Here is an 18514-nt window from a genome sequence, read left to right as displayed (position 1 = left end):
CCTGTTTTTCTGATTAATCAGCTGGATTGATACAAGACCTATCAGAAACCTGAATTGGTGCACATGATTTCAGCACACGGGTTGTCAAAGCCTGACTTCCGGAGCACTGTTCACTTCTCTGCCCTCGTCTCTGCCCCGCCCTAATGATCAGGTCCCTTCCCAACCCTTCCGTCTATCTGGGTCCGCCTTCCATGGAGCACAGCACTTGTTCTGCTCCGCTTCCACGATCCTTCTGGCATTCTCTTAGGTGGCAGTTGGAACCTTCACACCCAGGTCATTTCCTGGAGGGAAGACCTTACATTTAAGGTCTGACATTTTTTAACTTCCCAGTAGCTAACACAACATTTTATACATGGGGAGGTAGGGGAATGGTGGGTGTATTGTTCTAACTGAGGTGTACTCTTTCTGCCGTGGAAGTCAACTGGAATTTGATACAGAGAAAGAATAAGGACAAGCTGCCCTTCCCCATCTAGTCAAGGCTATGGTTTTTCAGTGGTCATGTATGGGTGTGAAAGTTGGACTGTAAAGAAAGCTGAGTGCCAAAGAATTGATGCTCTTGAACTGTGGTGTTGGAGAAGACTCTTACAAGTCCCTTGGACTGCAAGGAGATCTAACCAGTCCATCCTAAAGGAGATCAGTCCTGACTGTTCATTGGAAGGACTGATGTTGAAGTTGAAACTACAGTACTTTGGCCACCTCATGCAAAGAGTTGACTCACTGGAAAAGACCCTGATGCTGGGAAAGATTGAGGGCAGGAGGAGAAGGGGACGACAGAGGATGAGATGGCTAGATGGCACCACCAACTCAATGGACGTGGGTTTGAGTAAACTCTGGGAGTTGGTGATGGACAGGGAGGCCTGGCGTGCTGCAGTCCATGCGGTTGCAGAGTCGGACACGACTGAGCAACTGAACTGAACTGAACTGCCCTTCCCCAAGTGAAAAGAACTGAGGACAAAGCTTACAAGTTTGGAAGCCAGCACTTGAGGACAGGGGTGTGCAGGGGCCAGGTGGCCCAGGGAGACGGGCCTCCCTCCATCACCATGAGGCCCATCTCTGGGGAGAAACAGAGGGAGGGGCAAGTGAAATTCAAAATGAGGAGTTTGTCTTTGACACACGGACTGGTAGGGTGAATTTTCTTGGGAGCCTGAACACTTGTGTTTGAGCCCCAACTATTGTTTACTAGCCATGTGACTTTGGGCAAGCAAACCAAATGGTAACTTGCGGAGAATTAGTTGCATTACTGATAATATCAGAAGAAGACAACATGTTTGGCTTCAACACGTTGGGAGAGTCAAGTCAGATCCGCCTTTGCCTTACTGAGTAGACTGTGCTATTTCAGTGCCGATGAGAGTTCTTAATTTCAATTCCAGGAGCCCCTTTCCCTAACCTCCTGTTTCTTCAGCTTCATCCCACTCCATCCTAGTGGCATGCATTCCGCTATCTGCTAGGAACTTCTATTTTTCACTCTATTCTTATCGAAATTTCTCATCAGTTGTTTTACACTTTAGCGCAACTAATGCGACAACTGAAGTGTTGTTGCCTCCTAAAGGAACTTCTGGAGATCAAGGCAAGGCAGAGAGGCTTTGTATTCCTGAGCGTCTTGGAAATCACATGATAATTTGCCTCATCTACTCACGCGTTAGACTGGCCTTTCCCTATAGCTACCGTTTTTCATCAATTTCAGAGCATATTATTTTGTTTTATTTTTCTATTTCAACAGCTCTGAAATCAGATCTGGATAAATTTTATAATCTTGGATGTGCCATACTCTAATTAGCACTGTTTTCTTTTTTCAGTGGTTCAGAAAATAACGATGCATCTTACAATCCAGGGTTTACACAGATGCGATGTAACATTGCTCTGGCAGAGATAACAGGATTCATCAAAGGGCTAAGGGAAAAAGGGAGGTGGGATCGGATCAGAAAACAAAGGCATAGACTGTTTCATTTTCTTCCACCTTTCAGTTGCCCAGCATTACCTGGATATTTGGATTCTGTCCATTGATATCAGCTTTGGAAAGATCTGGAAAGTTGGGTAGGTCAAGGAGAAAGGATCTGGGGCCATCTCTTTGCAATGAAGGGTGCCCAACCTCTTGCTGGAATTGCTGTCTGGGGATGGGCTGGTGCCCAGCCTGGTGGTCTGAATGTTCCCCGGGTGCTTCTTTGGACAGAGGAAAGCTGGTTTCTGATGTCGAGGCACTTTCCATGTTGAGGTTATTCTGAAACAAACAAACAAGCAAATAAACAAATAAACAGGAGAAGCATGATTTAGAAATGCTACCCTTAAAAATTTGAGACGAGGACAATTCCAGGAGTTGGAATTAAGCCAGGGTTGCACTCCCAAATCATTGTTCTTCCCATGGCTAAGTTTTCCCATCTTTAAAAAGCTAAATTATCAGAAAAATTTTCCTAGCTTGCTACTTGGGGATTTTCTGAGGGCTAATGAGTTTGATCCCTGGGTCAAGAAAATGCCCTGGAGGAGGGCAAGGCAACCCACTCCAGTATTCTTGCCTAGAGAATCCCATGGACAGAGGAACCTGGTGGGCTACAATGTATAGGGTCGCAAAGAGCAGGACACGACTCAAGTGACTTAGCATAGCACAGTGTATTATGGGATATTTATCCAACATCAACATATGTCAACATGAAGAGCCTGATGGAGCTTGAAGTGCTTAATGGAGAACAGTTGTTCATTTAGAACTGGAATCAAATTATAGTTTGCTTATCACAGCTTCAATTGATTAACCACTCTGGCTTTAGTTATAACCCCAGTGTCCAGAGCTTGTTTCTTTGGTGTGGGTTAGCAAAAGATCTGAAAATATTTCAGTCAAGTCATTGATTATATCCATCCGTTCATCCATCCATCTGTCCATCCATCATCTTTTCCATCCATCTGCTTATCAACCTACTTAACCTTCTTCCCTCCTTTCTGCCTTCCCTCCTTCCTGCCTTCAGTGTTTTCAGTCATCCACTCATCCATCCTTCCAGCCATCCAGTCAACACGTGTCAACCATGTGCTAGGCATAGGAAAGCCATGAACTAGACAGTCACGGGCCCTGTTCTACTGGACTGCACATCTAACCAGGGGGAATAAACCACAAGTACACACATGAATAGGGTCGGATCAGAGAACAGTGATTGCTCAGAAGAAAAGTAACAGACAGTGGTCAGGGACAACACGATGTAGGTGGCTGAGGAAGACCTGTCTGAAAAGGCAGCTTGCAAAGTGAAACCTGAACAGCTGCAATTATTGAGCAAAGAACACAGCAGAGGGACAAGCAAGGAAGACCGTCCTGGGATGCCGATGACTTGGCTCACTTGAGGATCAGAGAGAAGGCCAGTGAGGCTGGGACAGAGCGAAGCGGGGGAGAAGGACCTGAGATGGGGATGGAGAGGTGGGGGACAGCCCAAGAAAAAGTCACACAAAGGCGTTCTCAAATTGAGGGTCTTTATCGTGAAAAGTTGCAAGTCTGTTGTTTTTCCAGGCTAGCAAAAAAGGTCTGTGTTTGGTTGTCACTGGGGGAAAATGTTTTCCCAGTGATCAGAGAGCGTGGAAGTTGCTGGACTTCTTTCCCAGAGTAGCTTCTGCTCGCCTTCTCCCTGGCCCTCTGGTTGGAGGCTTCCTCCATCCCCTAAGGGGTAGCATTTTCGTGTTTACTGGTGGAGGGCGATGTGGAGATAGAATTTCACCCGCGTTTGGGTCAGCGGTTAATGTCCTTGTTATTCTTGGGCATGTTTGGGGGTTTTGGAGTGGATATCCCAGCACGTTGCTTCCGCACGCACTCCCCGCCCCCTCTGCCTGCAGCGCCTCGGACCCAGTCAGGGGTTACATCTGGGATCAAAACACTCCTGACTCTGAGCACCCGAGGTCAAGAGTGGGCTGAGGACGGAACACAAGCAGCAGATGACCATCTCATTAAACAGCTGACCTGAGGGGCTGGATTTTTCTATCTCTCTAAACAGACATGGGATGAGGAATAAACTCCCTGGTGCAGAGATCACATCTGTGAATGTTCCCAGAGGCTGAGAAGAGGACGGAGCTAGGAAGAAGCCTGTCTGCTAGCTCCTCTTTAAAACGTGCAGTTAGGGAGGGGAGAGCTGCTGCCCTTCATCAGGTCTTTGCCTGCCCTTCCTCTTTGCTCGGGAGATGTGGCCGGGGGCAGAGTCTTTGCACACCTTTCCAGTCACCTCTCTGTCATGCTTTCGTCTCCTGGCATAGCCTCCTAGAGAGAGCTGCCCTGGCATTCCTGGACATTGCTCAACACAACAGAGGCCAAATGCATTATGCCCAGCTTGTCCCATCCAGCACGCAGAGACAGTGAGAGAGAGGCAGGCTAATTCTTTCCCCAACACAAAACATCTCTATCGTGGCCTGGGGCAAGCTCACTGAACGCCCTCATTCTCTTGTTTTTCTCCCTGGATCCCCAACAATGTTAGTGAGGACATCTGACTTCTCATGGAAAATTTCTTGCAGCAGGTTCTGGGAATCTAATTCTCAGAAAGGGTGCATGATTTGCTCTCCCACACCCTGAGGGATACCCTGCAAATCCTGCCTTGGCTTCATGGTGGCAACCGGAACACGCTGCTAGACTGGGTGAAAGAGGGAACCTTCCCTGGCAATCCAGTGGTTGAGAGCTCACCTTCCAGAGAGGGTGAGGTGTATGGAGAGAGTTAACAGGGAACCTTACATTACCATATGTAAAACAGACAGCCAGTGGGGATTGCTGTGTGACTCATCGAACTCAGACAGGGGCTCTGTGACAACCAAAAGCAGTGGGATGGGGAGGGAGTTGGGAGCGAGGTTCAAGAGGGAAGGGACATAGGTACACCTATGGCTGATTTATGTTGATATTTGGCAGAAAATAACAAAATTCTGTAAAGCAATTATCCTCAATTAAAAAATAAATAAATTAAAAAAAAATAAAAAGATTTCACCTTCCCATGCAGGGGGTGAGGGTTGATCCCTGGTCAGGGAGCTAAGATGTCACATGCCTCTTGGCCAAAATAAAAGAAAAAAAAAAAAGAAAAAGAAAGAAACCAAAATGTAAAAAAGAAGCCATATTTTAACAAATTCAATAAAGACTAAAAATAGTGCACATAAAAAAAAAAATCTTTAAAAGATGGTGCCCCCTTTCCTTTCCCTTGTGAAGAAGCAGTCTTTCTACTACAACAACTCTTATTTTAGAAGAAGAGATGTTGTTGTTGTTCAGTCGCTCAGTGGTGTCTGACTCTTTGTGACCCCAGGGACTGCAGCACACCAGGCTTCCCTGCCGCTCACCATCTCCCAGAGTTTGCCCAAGTTCATGTTCATTGCTTCTGAGAGAGAGGAAAGGTATTTGGGCTGCATATTTGTCGCTTGGCTTAGCTGGCTGATAAAACAAGGGCTGGGGTTCTGACGGGTTTCTTGATCTGACTCTGGAATTTCTCCTGGGAGGAGAGGCACACAGTCATCCTGGCTTAGACATGAGCTAAGACTCTCTGTGGCTGAACGATCCTCCATGGAAAGCAAAGCAGGCAATAAGAAGAATCCCACACTGTCCCAGCAGGATGGTCCAGAGAACTCAGGGTGGGTTGGGTCTACACTTGAAAAGAGGAATGTAGAGTCAGGGCAACTGGGCTGGACGATTCAGGCCACAAGTGCCTGTGCTGGGAAGATGGGGGCACAAAGTATGCTTTGGCTTGAACTATGCACACAATTGTGGCCTCTCTCCATCCTTCCCCAATCCTTCTCCTCCTGCCTCCCCCCACCTCCCCTCAAACAAGCTCAGCGTTTGCAAAGTGTCTAAAAGATGGGAATGGGAAATCATAAAAAGTGCTAATCATGATCTCTGAATATCTGAATTATTCTTGCTTTTCTACAACACATGTTGACCTGGAAACCTTGGCTCCCTCCAAACCTTGGTACACTCTCAAACTGTTTGGAAACTGGAAGCCCTCAGGTAGAATATCTGCCTGCCAATGCAGGAGATGTGGGTTTGATCCCTGGGTCTGATCCCTGGGTTGGAAAGATCCCCTGGAGGAGGAAATGGCAACCCACTCCAGTATTCTCACCTGGAAAATTCCTTGGACAAGAGGAGCCTGGTGGGCTAGTCCAAGGAGTCACAAAAAGTCAGACATGACTGAACACAGCACTGATAAAGTAGGAGAAGGGTGCCTTACAATGGCTCACATAAAATGAAGCTCTACTTTATTCAATCAATAACAAGATTCAGGAGCAACCATTATTTTGATAATCAAGAATCTAGGGCAGGAGACAGTAGACTGGGTCTGCTAATAAGGAAGGAAAACACCGTTTCTTCATCCTTTCTCAAAGACACACTACACTCCTTGCAGAGGCCCCATCTGCAAGACCTCCTTGCAGGGCCAAACTCACTCACCGAGTTCACATAACAATCCTAGCAGAGCGAGGATTCTCATGAAGGGTGGATTGCAAAATGAAGATTTAAACAGTTGGTGTTTTATTCAGCAAAGCAAGCATCCTTCTCTGAAAACATGAGCTTCGGGGAGTCCGCTCTTTAAGAAATAGTACCACTCTTTCCAAGGAACTGCCTGATTCATTTGGTTTGAATTCAAGTGAGACAAGGGCATCAGTTCAGTTTGGGAAAATATCACTTTGCCCACAACATGTCTTTGAGTTGACCTTCGACCTGTGACATTGCTGCAGCTCTAGGAGCAACATTCTAATTTGAGAGCCGTGACCACTAATAAAGAAACAGAAGAACTAAAGCTAGTAAGTGGTTTGCACTCACACATTGTTCAACTGTGAGGGGAATGACATACGGTGGCCACACTACTCAGCTGCCACTTGACTCTCCCACCTTTGTGCATAGCTCCTGTCCCTCCATTATTCTACAACTTATTTTTTCTATAATTTATTCTTATTTAAAAATAGGAATAAGGTAATAATAAAATGCTAACAGTAATAATAAAATAGGCTCTGTGCTCATGTAGCCTGGTGTTTTGCCTTAGATGGCAGTATTATTGTGGCAGATATTGCAATTTCCAATATCCATTCTTCTTTTTTTAAATTCAGGGTTGATTTCAGAAGGCAACACGCCTGGCTAAAACTTCATTTCCCAGCACCTACTGCAGGAAGGGATGACCATGTGACACGGTTCTACCCAATGAGATGTAAGTAGAAGGTCCCTGATACGACTCTTAGACAGAAGGCAGAGTCAGTTTACCTTTTGCCTCTTTTCTCTCTTTCATTTTCTCCTGCCTGAAGTGTGGATAATACAAGTGTTTGAAGTGAAATGAGGCTGCTGGCATGAGGTTGAAGATACTCTCTAAAGGTGGCTGAATGGCAAGATAGAGGGGCTGAGGTCCCTGGTAACACACGAGAGCCTTCATACTAGCCCTGGAATGATGACCTCTGAACTTCTTGCACCCTTGCTACAAACAGTAACATCGAGGACAACCGAGGCGCGAGTAGCAATGTTCCCTGTGTGACTCTAATTTGAGAACTGTGACCACCAATAAAGGGAGAAAAGCCCTGTTCAGCAAAGTGACTCAGGATTGGGTACCATCCCCAGCTTATGCGGGTACCAACCGAGCATTTAGTGAATCATTTCCAAGACCTTCACGGTGTCAGCCAGGTTACAAGAGCTCAGCCTTGCTGCTGACTTTCCAAATCCGCCCTCTACCACCTCCCTCCTCCTTCCACATATAGAATCTTCTCACTGTTTCAGCATCTGTACCTTGCGTTTCTCAAACCCGTTACTTGCTGGGTAATGTCATATTTCCTTTCATTTGTCTGAAAATCCTATCACTAAAAAATTTCAAGGTGTTTGCCCTCAAAGAATCCAGATCTCCTTGGACAAATGATTGATTCCAGAGCTGGGGTGGGGAAGTCAAGTGAGTTTGGGATGCTCTCCTGTGGCAGGAACCGAGGAAGACTCAGGAATTAATGGTGTTCCCTCGGAACAACATGGGAGCCATCCTGAAGGGCCCTCGGTGCACCGGGATTAGATACTTTGGGTGTCAAAACACAAAAATTGTCGTTGACTGCCATGCATTGCATCCATGACATTCAATGAACCTACGATGATACTCACAAAACAGAGGAAGCCAGGAAAAGCCATCATCCGCACTCGAGGTAGGGCTTATAAAACTCCTTACTTGGAACATTTGTATTAAAGAGAAATGGAGGTTTGCTTGAGGAAATAATGTCTGAACCAAGATTGAACAAATGAGTACCATGAAGCCTGGGAAGCAGGTGACGATCACAGAGCAGACAGGGAGATGGGCCAGTGAACTTGGCGATCCTGGCAAAGGACACGGAGTGTGCAGACTCCCCAAGGCCTCCCAGGGCCTGGCACTGAGGCCCAAGGGCCATCAGGCTGGGATGGAGTTGGGGTTAGGCTTATTGCCACTCTGCTGCCTTCAGTAAGAGATCACTGGATAAATAATACAAATGCCAGGCCCAACCCCAGATGTCTGCACCCACCAGCCTTTGGTCTGAAAGCTTTATCTCCTAGCATGCTGTGACTTTTCCATTAGGCCACCACTTCCCTGGTGGCATCCTCTGGGTCAGCTGGAGGCTTGCTGGCATTCTATGGGTGGGCATCGCCTCCCTGGCTCCCATCACTAGCTCTGAATGCTCCCAGGAAAGCTCTGCCAAGATGGCTGAGGAAACCTCTCGTCGGCAGCCCCGGCGCGGTTTCCAAGATGACAGGCCCAGACACTTTGCTCCTCGTGTACTTTCTCCACGGGACATCCCCTGCCCAAGAGCCGGGACGTCCGGCCGCCGCCCTCAGCCACGTCGGGGGGGATCCATCCCTTTGGCTGCATTGTGACCAAGGTGGACCGCCATGGACCACATCGAGGTCAGAGCACTCACAGCAGAGTCGGCAGCTGCTCATCTGGCACAGGACTGAGAGAGGCAGGGGTTCTTTGGAGAACCAAGCCCCAGAGCTATTTAGGGCGATCAGCTCCAGGGAGGACCATCAAGCTGTGAAAAGGAGCTGTGCGTCCACCTTTGGAAAAACCGTGCTCAGAATCACTGCCACCTGCCCTGTTCCATAAACCTCAACCAAAGGCCGGTGTGTGAAAACCAGGGCTGATCTGACCACTTCCAGAACCTCAGAAGAGGCACACACTAGTAACAAATTGTGGCTGGCTTGGACAGTTTTAATGCCTATTTTTTTTTTTTTTTTCTTTCAAGGCTGTGGTAACTATTCCCAGATTAACGCAACCAGGCAGACTTCTTGGAGGCAGACGGGATGGCAAATTTCTGGAGGGCAAAGAACAGGCCGTATCTGCAATCTCAAACCCCACACCCTCCAATTCCAAATGAGCTCGGGGGGCACCCAATAAGTACTAGTTGATGATAATGATGGCCACAGGCTTAGTTAGATGTTGTTTTAATTAGGCTCAGGCTACAGGCCTCATTACCCCTAATGTGGCTTTTATGTGGGATTCTAAAGAAAAAAAAACCCAAGAATCTTCTATTGAAGATATTAAAGAAGATATTATTAGCAAGGCTTTTGGTCTCATAGACTTTGAACAACCAACAACAAAGATTATAATTAACCTCACTGCAGCCTCTCTCCTTAAAATATATTAACAATATAGCTAATTAGCAATATGTCCTCATTTGGGCTGGACAGCTGCATATTATTATCGACAATGCTTGTTTCCTTTCTGCAGATTAAAGGCAGCCACGCTGCATCCAGGCATATGGCCACGCTCCTTCCACATTAAAACACTCCGTTTTCTTCTCCCCACGATAAACACACTTGGGGCTTTATCTGTGCCGGGCATCGATTTTTGTCTGGAATGTTTCCACACGTCTAAAAATAAGTTCAAGAATGCCATGGGTGGTATTTCAAAGGGAAGAGCACAAGTTTCCCTGTTTGGGGAGAAAAAAAGGATAAAAGGGCACAGTGATTATCTTTTCACATGATTGGGGGTGCGAGCGCTCCCAGGAAGAGAAAATCAAAGGATGAACGGTGTGAATTTCAGGCAGAAAAGCTGCCTTCTCAGGAGGTGGTGGGGGATGCTTGCTTGTTCTTAGAACTCAGGAAGACAGCTGTGAGATGGTGACCACAGGCCTGGCACCCACTGGTGGTGGAGGCTTTCTCAGCGCAGGCTGGGAGGAAGGAACCAGATCTCTGGGGGGAAGCCCGCATTGTTGAAGACACCGATGGTGAGGTTGGCCACCTTCTGCTGGCAAGTGATGGTGATCACACCCCTTCAGGTAGCAGGAACAGAGCAGACATCCATGGCTGTATGTTACAGCAAGCATGAACGCGCAATGCTCCTTTGCAGGGAAAGACAAAGTCCTGGCAGAGGGAAGTGGCCATAACTATACTCCGATCTTTGCTGTCGGACCCTGAAGACAACCCTGGGAGCTAGTGACATAGGCACATCACATTTCAGGAATGCCGGAGTGTTTCATCTTGGTTGGGAATGGAGCCTTCTGTTGAAAGTCTGACTAATAGCTGAGGAATCTTCCATTTTGGGGGCAGAATGTATCAGAGGGCTGTTTACTCTAGGGCTTGGGAGTGACCTCGCTTATGATCTTGGGTGATGCTTTGGAAGGCATGAAGAATGGCTGACTCCTTGCACTTGGGCATGGAGCTGGCTCCAGAGGGGAAGGGGCCGCTGATGAGAGTCTCCCACCCCCGTGCTTCTTTCTTAATTGAAGGCTCTTGGGGCCAGCTGACAAAACGGGAGTCAATGCCCCACTAGCTCATCTTGGATGCTTCTGTAAACAGCTTTGATCTTGAAAATGTGTGGATTATTGGTGATTTTTCAAGTTGTGCTTTTCTCCGCTGTTGGCAAAGAAAGCAGAGTGAGAGCTCCCCGGGCCCCGTTTCCTTTATGTCCTGTTAGACTAAAGAATGGACAGAAATGGGATGCGAATTATTCTTTCAAGTCTAAGAAAACACGTAAGAAGCAGAGTTCAAGGCTGGGAAGCCAATTTGGCCAAAGAAACCTTCACACATCATCTGAACCATCTCTGCCAATGGAAGTGGATGGAGAGACTGTGTTTTCCAGAATTCTGCTCCAGGGAGGTGGTGAATTTGCCTAGACGAGACACTTGCATAAATAACATCTCTTGGGGTGTGAGATACGCGTGCTGCCCACTCCCCCTGCCCGGTGCCCCTGTAAGCTAAGGGAAGGTCTTGTCTGCTGAGTGCTGAGAGAGGGATTTGAATTTAAGGGTTGACTTTGAACTTGTTCAGGGATCAAGGAACAGGTCAAGGGTGGCCACCAGGGGACTTCGGCCATGTGGAGATCAGCTCCCCCTCTAAGCCAAAGTTGAAGCAAATATTTAATGAATGTGGATTACTGTGGATTTTTAAAATTGTGCTTTCTCCATTATCTGGGAAGGAAAACAGAGTGGTAAACTCTCCAGATCCTTTTCCAGGACCCAAGTTGCAGAGACATCAAATTATTAGCATGCCTAAAGGGCCCAGCTGTCTTAAGTCCTCCCATGACCAGAGGGAGAGCACAGAACAGGACAAGGAGACCCCAGAGGTGAAGGCCCCTGCAGTGATGCAGCGTCTCCCCACATGGCAAGGGGGACACCCAAGACCAAGTCAAGGCTGGTGTTCTGCTGTTGGAACCTGGGAGGCAAGTCAAACGGTAAAGACTGGCAGAGTTCAGACTGGCCTGGGGTGGGGATGGCCCGAGGGACCCTTGCTCAGCTATTTTAATTAAGAAGATGTATTTCTCTCAACACCCAAAGTGAAGACCCATCACTGAAACCTACCATGAATTTCTCTGCTCCCAGTACCTGTAAACTAGGTTTCTAGAGGGAACTGGACTTTCACCTTGGAATCCTAGAAAAGGGCTTATGATGTTGAGGAAGGGGCCTGGGCCAGGAGGTCTGAGGCCTAGGTCTCTGCCCTGCCTTGCCCCTACCTAGTTTTGTGAGCTTAGGCGAGTTTCTGTACCTTTGCACCTAGACTGGTAGGGTTTGCGAAAACGTCCGCAGATTCCTCCTGTAACTATCTATGCCTTGGGTAGTGGTCTGCTATACTGTCTTTGCATTTGGTCATGTGACTTACTGTGGCCGATGGACAAGAGTAAGCAGAGATAAATGTATATTGGAGCTCGACTTTTTTTTTTTAAAAATTGCTCTTTGGAATCCTGAGACCACCATGTGAAGAGGCCTGGGCTAGCTTGTGGGATGAAGGCAGATAGGTGAAACAGATAATCTACCCTAGACTAAACAGCCAGCCAATGACTTGTCACACAAATGGAGACTATGTTAGACCATCTGGCCCCAACTGAGCTAATCCAGACTAGAAAAGCCACCCAGTTGACCCATAGAATCATGAGAAACAGTAAACATTGTGGTTTATGCTAATGAATTCAGAGTGGTTTGTTACACAGCAGAAGCTGATACAGGACCTCAGCTATTCCTTCTGTAAAATGGGTATGAGGATGAGTATGTTGTTCTCATCAACATAGGATGAGAACTAGAGAAAAGCTCCCAATCCATCTATCTCACCTCCTAGGAATAGAATCCTCAAGAGACACTTGTCCCAGAAAAAAAATATTTTCCAATGATTAAAGGAAAATCAGATCAGATCAGTTGCTCAGTCATGTCCGACTCTTTGCGACCCCATGAATCGCAGCACGCCAGGCCTCCCTATCCATCACCAACTCCTGGAGTTCACTGAGACTCACGTCCATCGAGTCAGTGATACCATCCAGCCATCTCATCCTCTGTCGTCCCCTTCTCCTCCTGCCCCCAATCCCTCCCAGCATCAGAGTCTTTTCCAAATAGTCAATACCAAAAGGCTAAAAACATCAAATTGAGGGTGAGGAAATTAAACAAAAATCTGATGGTTCTAAAGGCATGCAGTGCAAATGTTATCTTCCTCGGCACCTTCCCCCATCTCTCCACCTGCCGCCTCAAAGCTGGGTCAGATCTGCTGAAAAACATCCCCCTGCCTACTGCTTCCATCATTCACAGGGGCTGCTCTGTTAACAGCCCCACAGCCAGTGTTTCAAAGATTTGGAGCTGAGACTTAACAATGCTCCCTCACACTTTCACGATGCACCTGTATGGCTCTGTTAGCTGCCAGAAACCAGCAATGTTCATTTATTGGGGAACCCCTACTGACACTATAAAGCAATTATAGAGCCATCATAGGCCGATTATGGCCTGAGGTGAAGAGAAAGCTGTACCCCACCAGGACCGGTCCCCTTTCCCACCTGCCGGTACAGATTGTTCTTATTTGGACTGCTGTTCTGTTCTCCTCCAGGGAAACTGTTTGATCCCTGCTCGGAAAGCTGGCAGCTGATGCGACTGTGGGCCCTGGACTTCGCTTGGCTAATCTTTTTCTATAAATGGATGGAGATCTGCTCTATTCATAGGTTCACTCAACAGGCATTTTGTGGGCATCTGCTTTGGGCCAGGTGCCGTGAGCCTGTGGTGAGGCAGTTCAATAGCGTATACCTTGTGAGGAGAAATGAGCCAAACTTGGAAATAAAGCAAAAGGGTGGTTGCGAGTTGATCAGTTCCCAGCAGAGCATATAGTATGACAGGCCTGTCCCTGGTTACTTCTCTAGGAGAATGGACCTTTGTTTCACTTATTATTTACTATTGCTTAGGGCTTCCCAGGTGGCGCTAGTGGTAAAGAATCCATCTGCCAATGCAGGAGACGTAAGAGATGTGGTTTGGATCCCTGGGTTGGGAAGATCCCCTGGAGGAGGAAATGGCACCCCAATCCAGTATTCTTGCCTGGGAGATCCCACGGACAGAGGAGCCTGGCGGGCTACAGTCCATAGGGTCACAAAGAATAGGACACAACTGAGCAACTGAGCACACACACACACATACACACACATGCACACACAGAGGGCTTAGGCTAAAAGTTACATGTGAACTTGGAGATTTCCACCCTGTAGAAATATAATATATTTCTTGTTACACGTGAACTTGGAGATTTCCACCCTGTAGAAATATAATTTATTTTTTGGTCTGGTAGAAACAATAATTTGTTAAATGTTCTCATCATAAGGGACAAAATTCCAAGTATGTGAAGTGATGGATGTTAACTAAACTTACTATGCTAATCATTGACAAGGTATCGTATCTCAAGTCATTAGGTTATATACCTTCAATATACACAATGTTATATATCAATTATATTTCAACAAAACTGGGGAAAAAACCAACAATGAATAACAGGGTCAATGCCCCTACAAATCTACTTGGTCATGATTTTCTCCACTAATTTGATAAATATCTGTTCCTCACAAGCACTTAACTGGCACTAGCATCTTCCTAGTTCTCTCATTAGCTAGTTCAATAAAGCTTTGACAAGAATTCATTTTATTATTCATTTAGGACCATGCCACATGCTTGCAGGATCTTAATTCTCTAACCAGGGATCAAACCTGGGCCCCCTGCAGTGGAACACATAGCCCTAAACCACTGGACTTCCAGGGAATTCCGGATATGTATCCATTTTACAAGAGACTCTTATGAAAATCATATCTGGACAGGGTTTTGTCTTTAAGACTTCAGACTCCAGTGGGAAAGTTAAGAAATGCTTGCATATGAAATGCCAGGGAGAAAGTGGAAAATTCTTTAAGAGTGAAGGAGTCCAACATAAGGAAGTAAAACCATCCATACTTCTGATTCTGCAGCTCACCATCTACTGACTCTTTAACAATAACCATTTAAGGTTCTTTCATTTTCTCTAAAAGATCCTTTTCTGGATACTTGTCTAATGCACTAACAAGTAGAAACAAGTATGGAGAAGTATGATCTGTAAGCAGGACTTTTTGTGGGTTTCTCCTCTTATTGGGAAGAGCAGAAGGCCAAGCATCAACTGGCAGAGGGCACCCACCGGACCACTTTCAGCCACTTTATTGATGTTAACTCCTTGACCCCATACAATTTCTTATTCTGACCCCAGAAAAACAAAGCACCTGCTAGTTTTGTTCTTGATAAAGATCATTCTCCCACTTGAGCTCAGTTAGCTGAGGTTCAAGGAAAGAGAAGACCGAGCTTCTTAGGGGCTTTCTTTTGGGGATGGTCATGAAAGGGGGTGCACCAGAGCACATACTTACATGCTGCTACTCTCCCCAAGATAAACATCCTGGTACGAGGGTGTGTCTGTCTGAACCTGGGCAGAAAATGGGTGGCACTGAGGACCTAGGGAGCTTAATGAAAGAAGAGCTGACAGATGGGTGGACAAGGAGGCTGCTGCTGCTGCTAAGTCACTTCAGTCGTGTCCGACTCTGTGCGACCCCAGAGACGTCAGCCCACCAGGCTCCCCCGTCCCTGGGATTCTCCAGGCAAGAACACTGGAGTGGGTTGCCATTTCTTTCTCCAATGCATGAACGTGAAAAGTGAAAGTGAAGTTGCTCAGTCGTGTCCAACTCTTAGCGACCCCATGGACTGCAGCCTACCAGGCTCCTCCATCCATGGGATTTTCCAGGCAAGAGTACTGGAGTGGGGTGCCATTGCCTTCTCTGGACAAGGAGGCTGGAAACCACCAAAGATGCTGAGGTGTCCAGGGCTGGTAAAGCCAGGGAGATCTTATACCTCCAGGCCTGGAGTGGCAAGGAAAGGGAGCGGTTGCTGCTCCCCAGTGCGAGGTGGGGTGTGTGTGTGTACATGGGCCTTACAAAATATGGATGCCTCCCTCTTCTTCCTCTCCTCTCTCGTCATGTTTACTGTTGGCCAATTCCAATCAGAAGCTCAAGATCAAGGGAGTCCGTTGATACGATACATACAGATCATGTAGCTGAGGCACACGACAGGGTGGGGAAGGCTGCGGGGTCAGTCTGGAGAGGTGAATGGAAGACACTGGGCACACGGGAAGTATCTGGGACAAAGCACACCACCACCCAGGCCAGGCATGGGACGCTGTGTCTAATCTTCACAACACCCCTTGAAGCAGACACGAGTGCTTGTGTTCCAAGGAGGAGGAAATTGAATTTGAGAGGCCTCTGGCTAGCAGAGTAGGCACCGCAACCCTGTTCCTCCCACTGTATGCTGTCCTAATTTCTCCCCCAGGGGTTCTCTAGAGTAAGAGAGTCTGCAGCCGCCTTGAATCTCCCATCTTCCCTCACTGCAGCTTCCACTCAGGCAACGGGTTCAAGGGGCCTGCTTCAAGAACACTGGCCAGCAGCATGTTGCTGATTTAATTCTCAGCTCTGCTCCCCTACTTTGTTTGTTATGGGGGTCCTGGCCACCTTTTCTTAGGAAAACTATCCAGATGCCAGTCCAGCCCAAAGCCACTTGGCTTGTGCAGGCTGATACCGTCACAGGGTCAGTAAGTGCTGGTCAACACAAAGAGCTGGTATAATGAGCATGGACTACAACGGATGCTGGCAAACTAATGATGGGAAAGACAGGAATGAAACGGCACATCATACTTCGTGCAAGAGTTCTGGGCTCTGCAGCAAGTCTCCCGCATACCCATCTTCAAGCTGTGAACTTTGAAAGATGTGAACATGCGTGGCAGTCCTTGTATGCCAGCTGCTGTTACACTTCTGCACTCTTCAGGGCACTTTAGTGTAAGAGTAAAACTGCTATATTCTTTATGTTTGTTTGTCTTTTATGTACATGTTATTTGTGTGAAAAGTATTTAAACCTATTCCAATATAGTACCCTATAGCCGATTGTGTTAGTTGGGTACCTAGGCTAACTTTGTTGGACTCGGGAACAAATTGGACTTACAAATGCATTCTCAAATTTGTTCATATAGTAAGCAGGGGACTTTATTTTGGGAAGCCAGATGAGGCAGAGAATGGAGAAAACAGGCCACAAAGAGCAGGGCCCCACACTATTGCTTTGGATATTAGCTTTAGGAGTCATCACTTTCTTCCTGAGATTTGCTAAGCATTTGGGGTGAGCTTTGAAAGCGACAGGAACTCAAATGGCCATTTACAGCAGAATATATAAGGAAGGTATATGCATAAAATAGTCATACAATGAAACATTATCAGTGAATTTCACAAACATGATGTTGAACAAAGGAAACCAGATAAAATGTATGGTTCTATTTATGTAAAGTTCAAAAGCAGGCAAAACTAAGTAATGCTGTTAGAAGTCAGGACAGTGGCGATCCTGGGGATGCTGGTAACGAAAAGGGAGCCCTGTGGCAGAGCGGGGGGGTCAGGCCACAAGAGCCACATTCTGTTTCTTTAAGAAAAATATTGATTTGGCTGCACTGGGTCTTAGCTGCAGCATGTGGTATCTCTAGTGACATGTGAGATCCAGTTCCCTGACCAGGGATCGAACCTGGGCCCCTTGCATTGGGAGCGTCGCGTCTTAGCCACCGGCCCACCAGGGCAGTCCTCACATTCTACTTCTGGAAGCTGGTTACACAACGTGTTCACTTTAGGGAACTGGTTGAACTGTACATGTATGATTTGTGCTCCCTTCTGTATGCACAAGACTTACCTGCTGAACTTAAATAACTACTAGAAACACAAGGAGAAATAAAGTAGAAATGGAGTCATAGAGAAATGGCACTTGGAAAGGTCACAGGGATTTAAGATGCCAAGCTTTCTGTTACTGCTATTTTCTGAATTATAAAGGATGCAGGAAAATACATTTAAAAAAAAAAAAAAAAACAGAGGGCCCCCACCTTGGTCCATTATTCTCCTATGACCTAGTGTTCTCACCTCTAAAAGGAGGAGCATACCTGTAGCACAAGCTCTTCTCTCCCTTTATGATTCCCGTCTCCCACTGGCCTTTCCTAGGACTCACTTTTACCTTGATACCTTTTCTCTTGAATGTTTGCTTCTCAGCCCAGCTTCTATCTTCCCTCATCATAACCAGCTACACCTCCACCCCCCTTTCCAGTGTTAACTCTGTGGTAGTCTTATCCAAACACTTGTTACGGATCATCTCAATCAATGCCTCCCAAAGCTCCCACCAGATGGGTACCATTATCATCACCCCCATTGTACAGATGAGGAAACTGAAGCTGAGGATGTCATCAAAGTCACCAGCTCCTAAAGGGTCCAGTTGGGGCTGACCATGGCTGTAAAATATGCCTGAGACAGGTGGGGGCTCATTCTGGACCCATGGAGACAAGAGAAAGCAGCTGGCGTTAGCCAAAGTCACAGGGAAGAAGGCCAATACTTCTTCCAACCACCCCAGTGTCAAGAATGGCCAGGAGGGACTTCCCTGGCAGTCCAGTGGTGAAGACTCTGTGCTTCCACTGCAGGGGCTATGGGTTTTGTCCCTGTTCAGGAATCTAAGCTCCTGCATGCCACTCAGCCAAAAAAAAAAAGAAAGAGAGAGAGAGAGAGAAAATTTCTTGAACTGAATAAAAATGCAAATACACTGTTCAATTTAATTTTTTTTTTTTAAAGAGTGGCCAGGATACAGAGGGAGACCCTTGAATCTGGCCAGCAGCCTCTCCAAAGATGTCTGACTTCGGGAGGGCTGTGGAGGGTGATGCATTCAGCATCAGTTTTAAAGCCATTTTCGTACCTACAATCCCACAGGAAAATCCAGCTCGTCCTGAAAACAGTTACACCAGCTCTACCAAGTGGGAGCAGGGTATGAGCTGGGTCTAAGAATT

General features: G+C 46.8%; 1 protein-coding gene across 2 annotated transcripts in view; it reads right to left on the bottom strand.

Moving 5' to 3' along the window:
* The window catches only part of ISM1 (isthmin 1), a 92017-nt gene that overhangs the window by 30602 nt on the left and 42901 nt on the right, over positions 1 to 18514 (bottom strand). For both annotated transcript variants that reach the window (XM_070800700.1, XM_070800701.1), the window contains one exon: positions 1979 to 2218. In XM_070800700.1, coding sequence (XP_070656801.1) covers positions 1979 to 2218 — 240 coding nt within the window. The remainder of the gene's footprint in view (positions 1 to 1978; positions 2219 to 18514) is intronic.

The sequence above is a fragment of the Bos indicus genome, chromosome 13, assembly GCF_029378745.1.
Source record: "Bos indicus isolate NIAB-ARS_2022 breed Sahiwal x Tharparkar chromosome 13, NIAB-ARS_B.indTharparkar_mat_pri_1.0, whole genome shotgun sequence".
Classification (NCBI taxonomy): domain Eukaryota; kingdom Metazoa; phylum Chordata; class Mammalia; order Artiodactyla; family Bovidae; genus Bos; species Bos indicus.
This window is presented reverse-complemented; position numbering and strand designations above follow the sequence as displayed.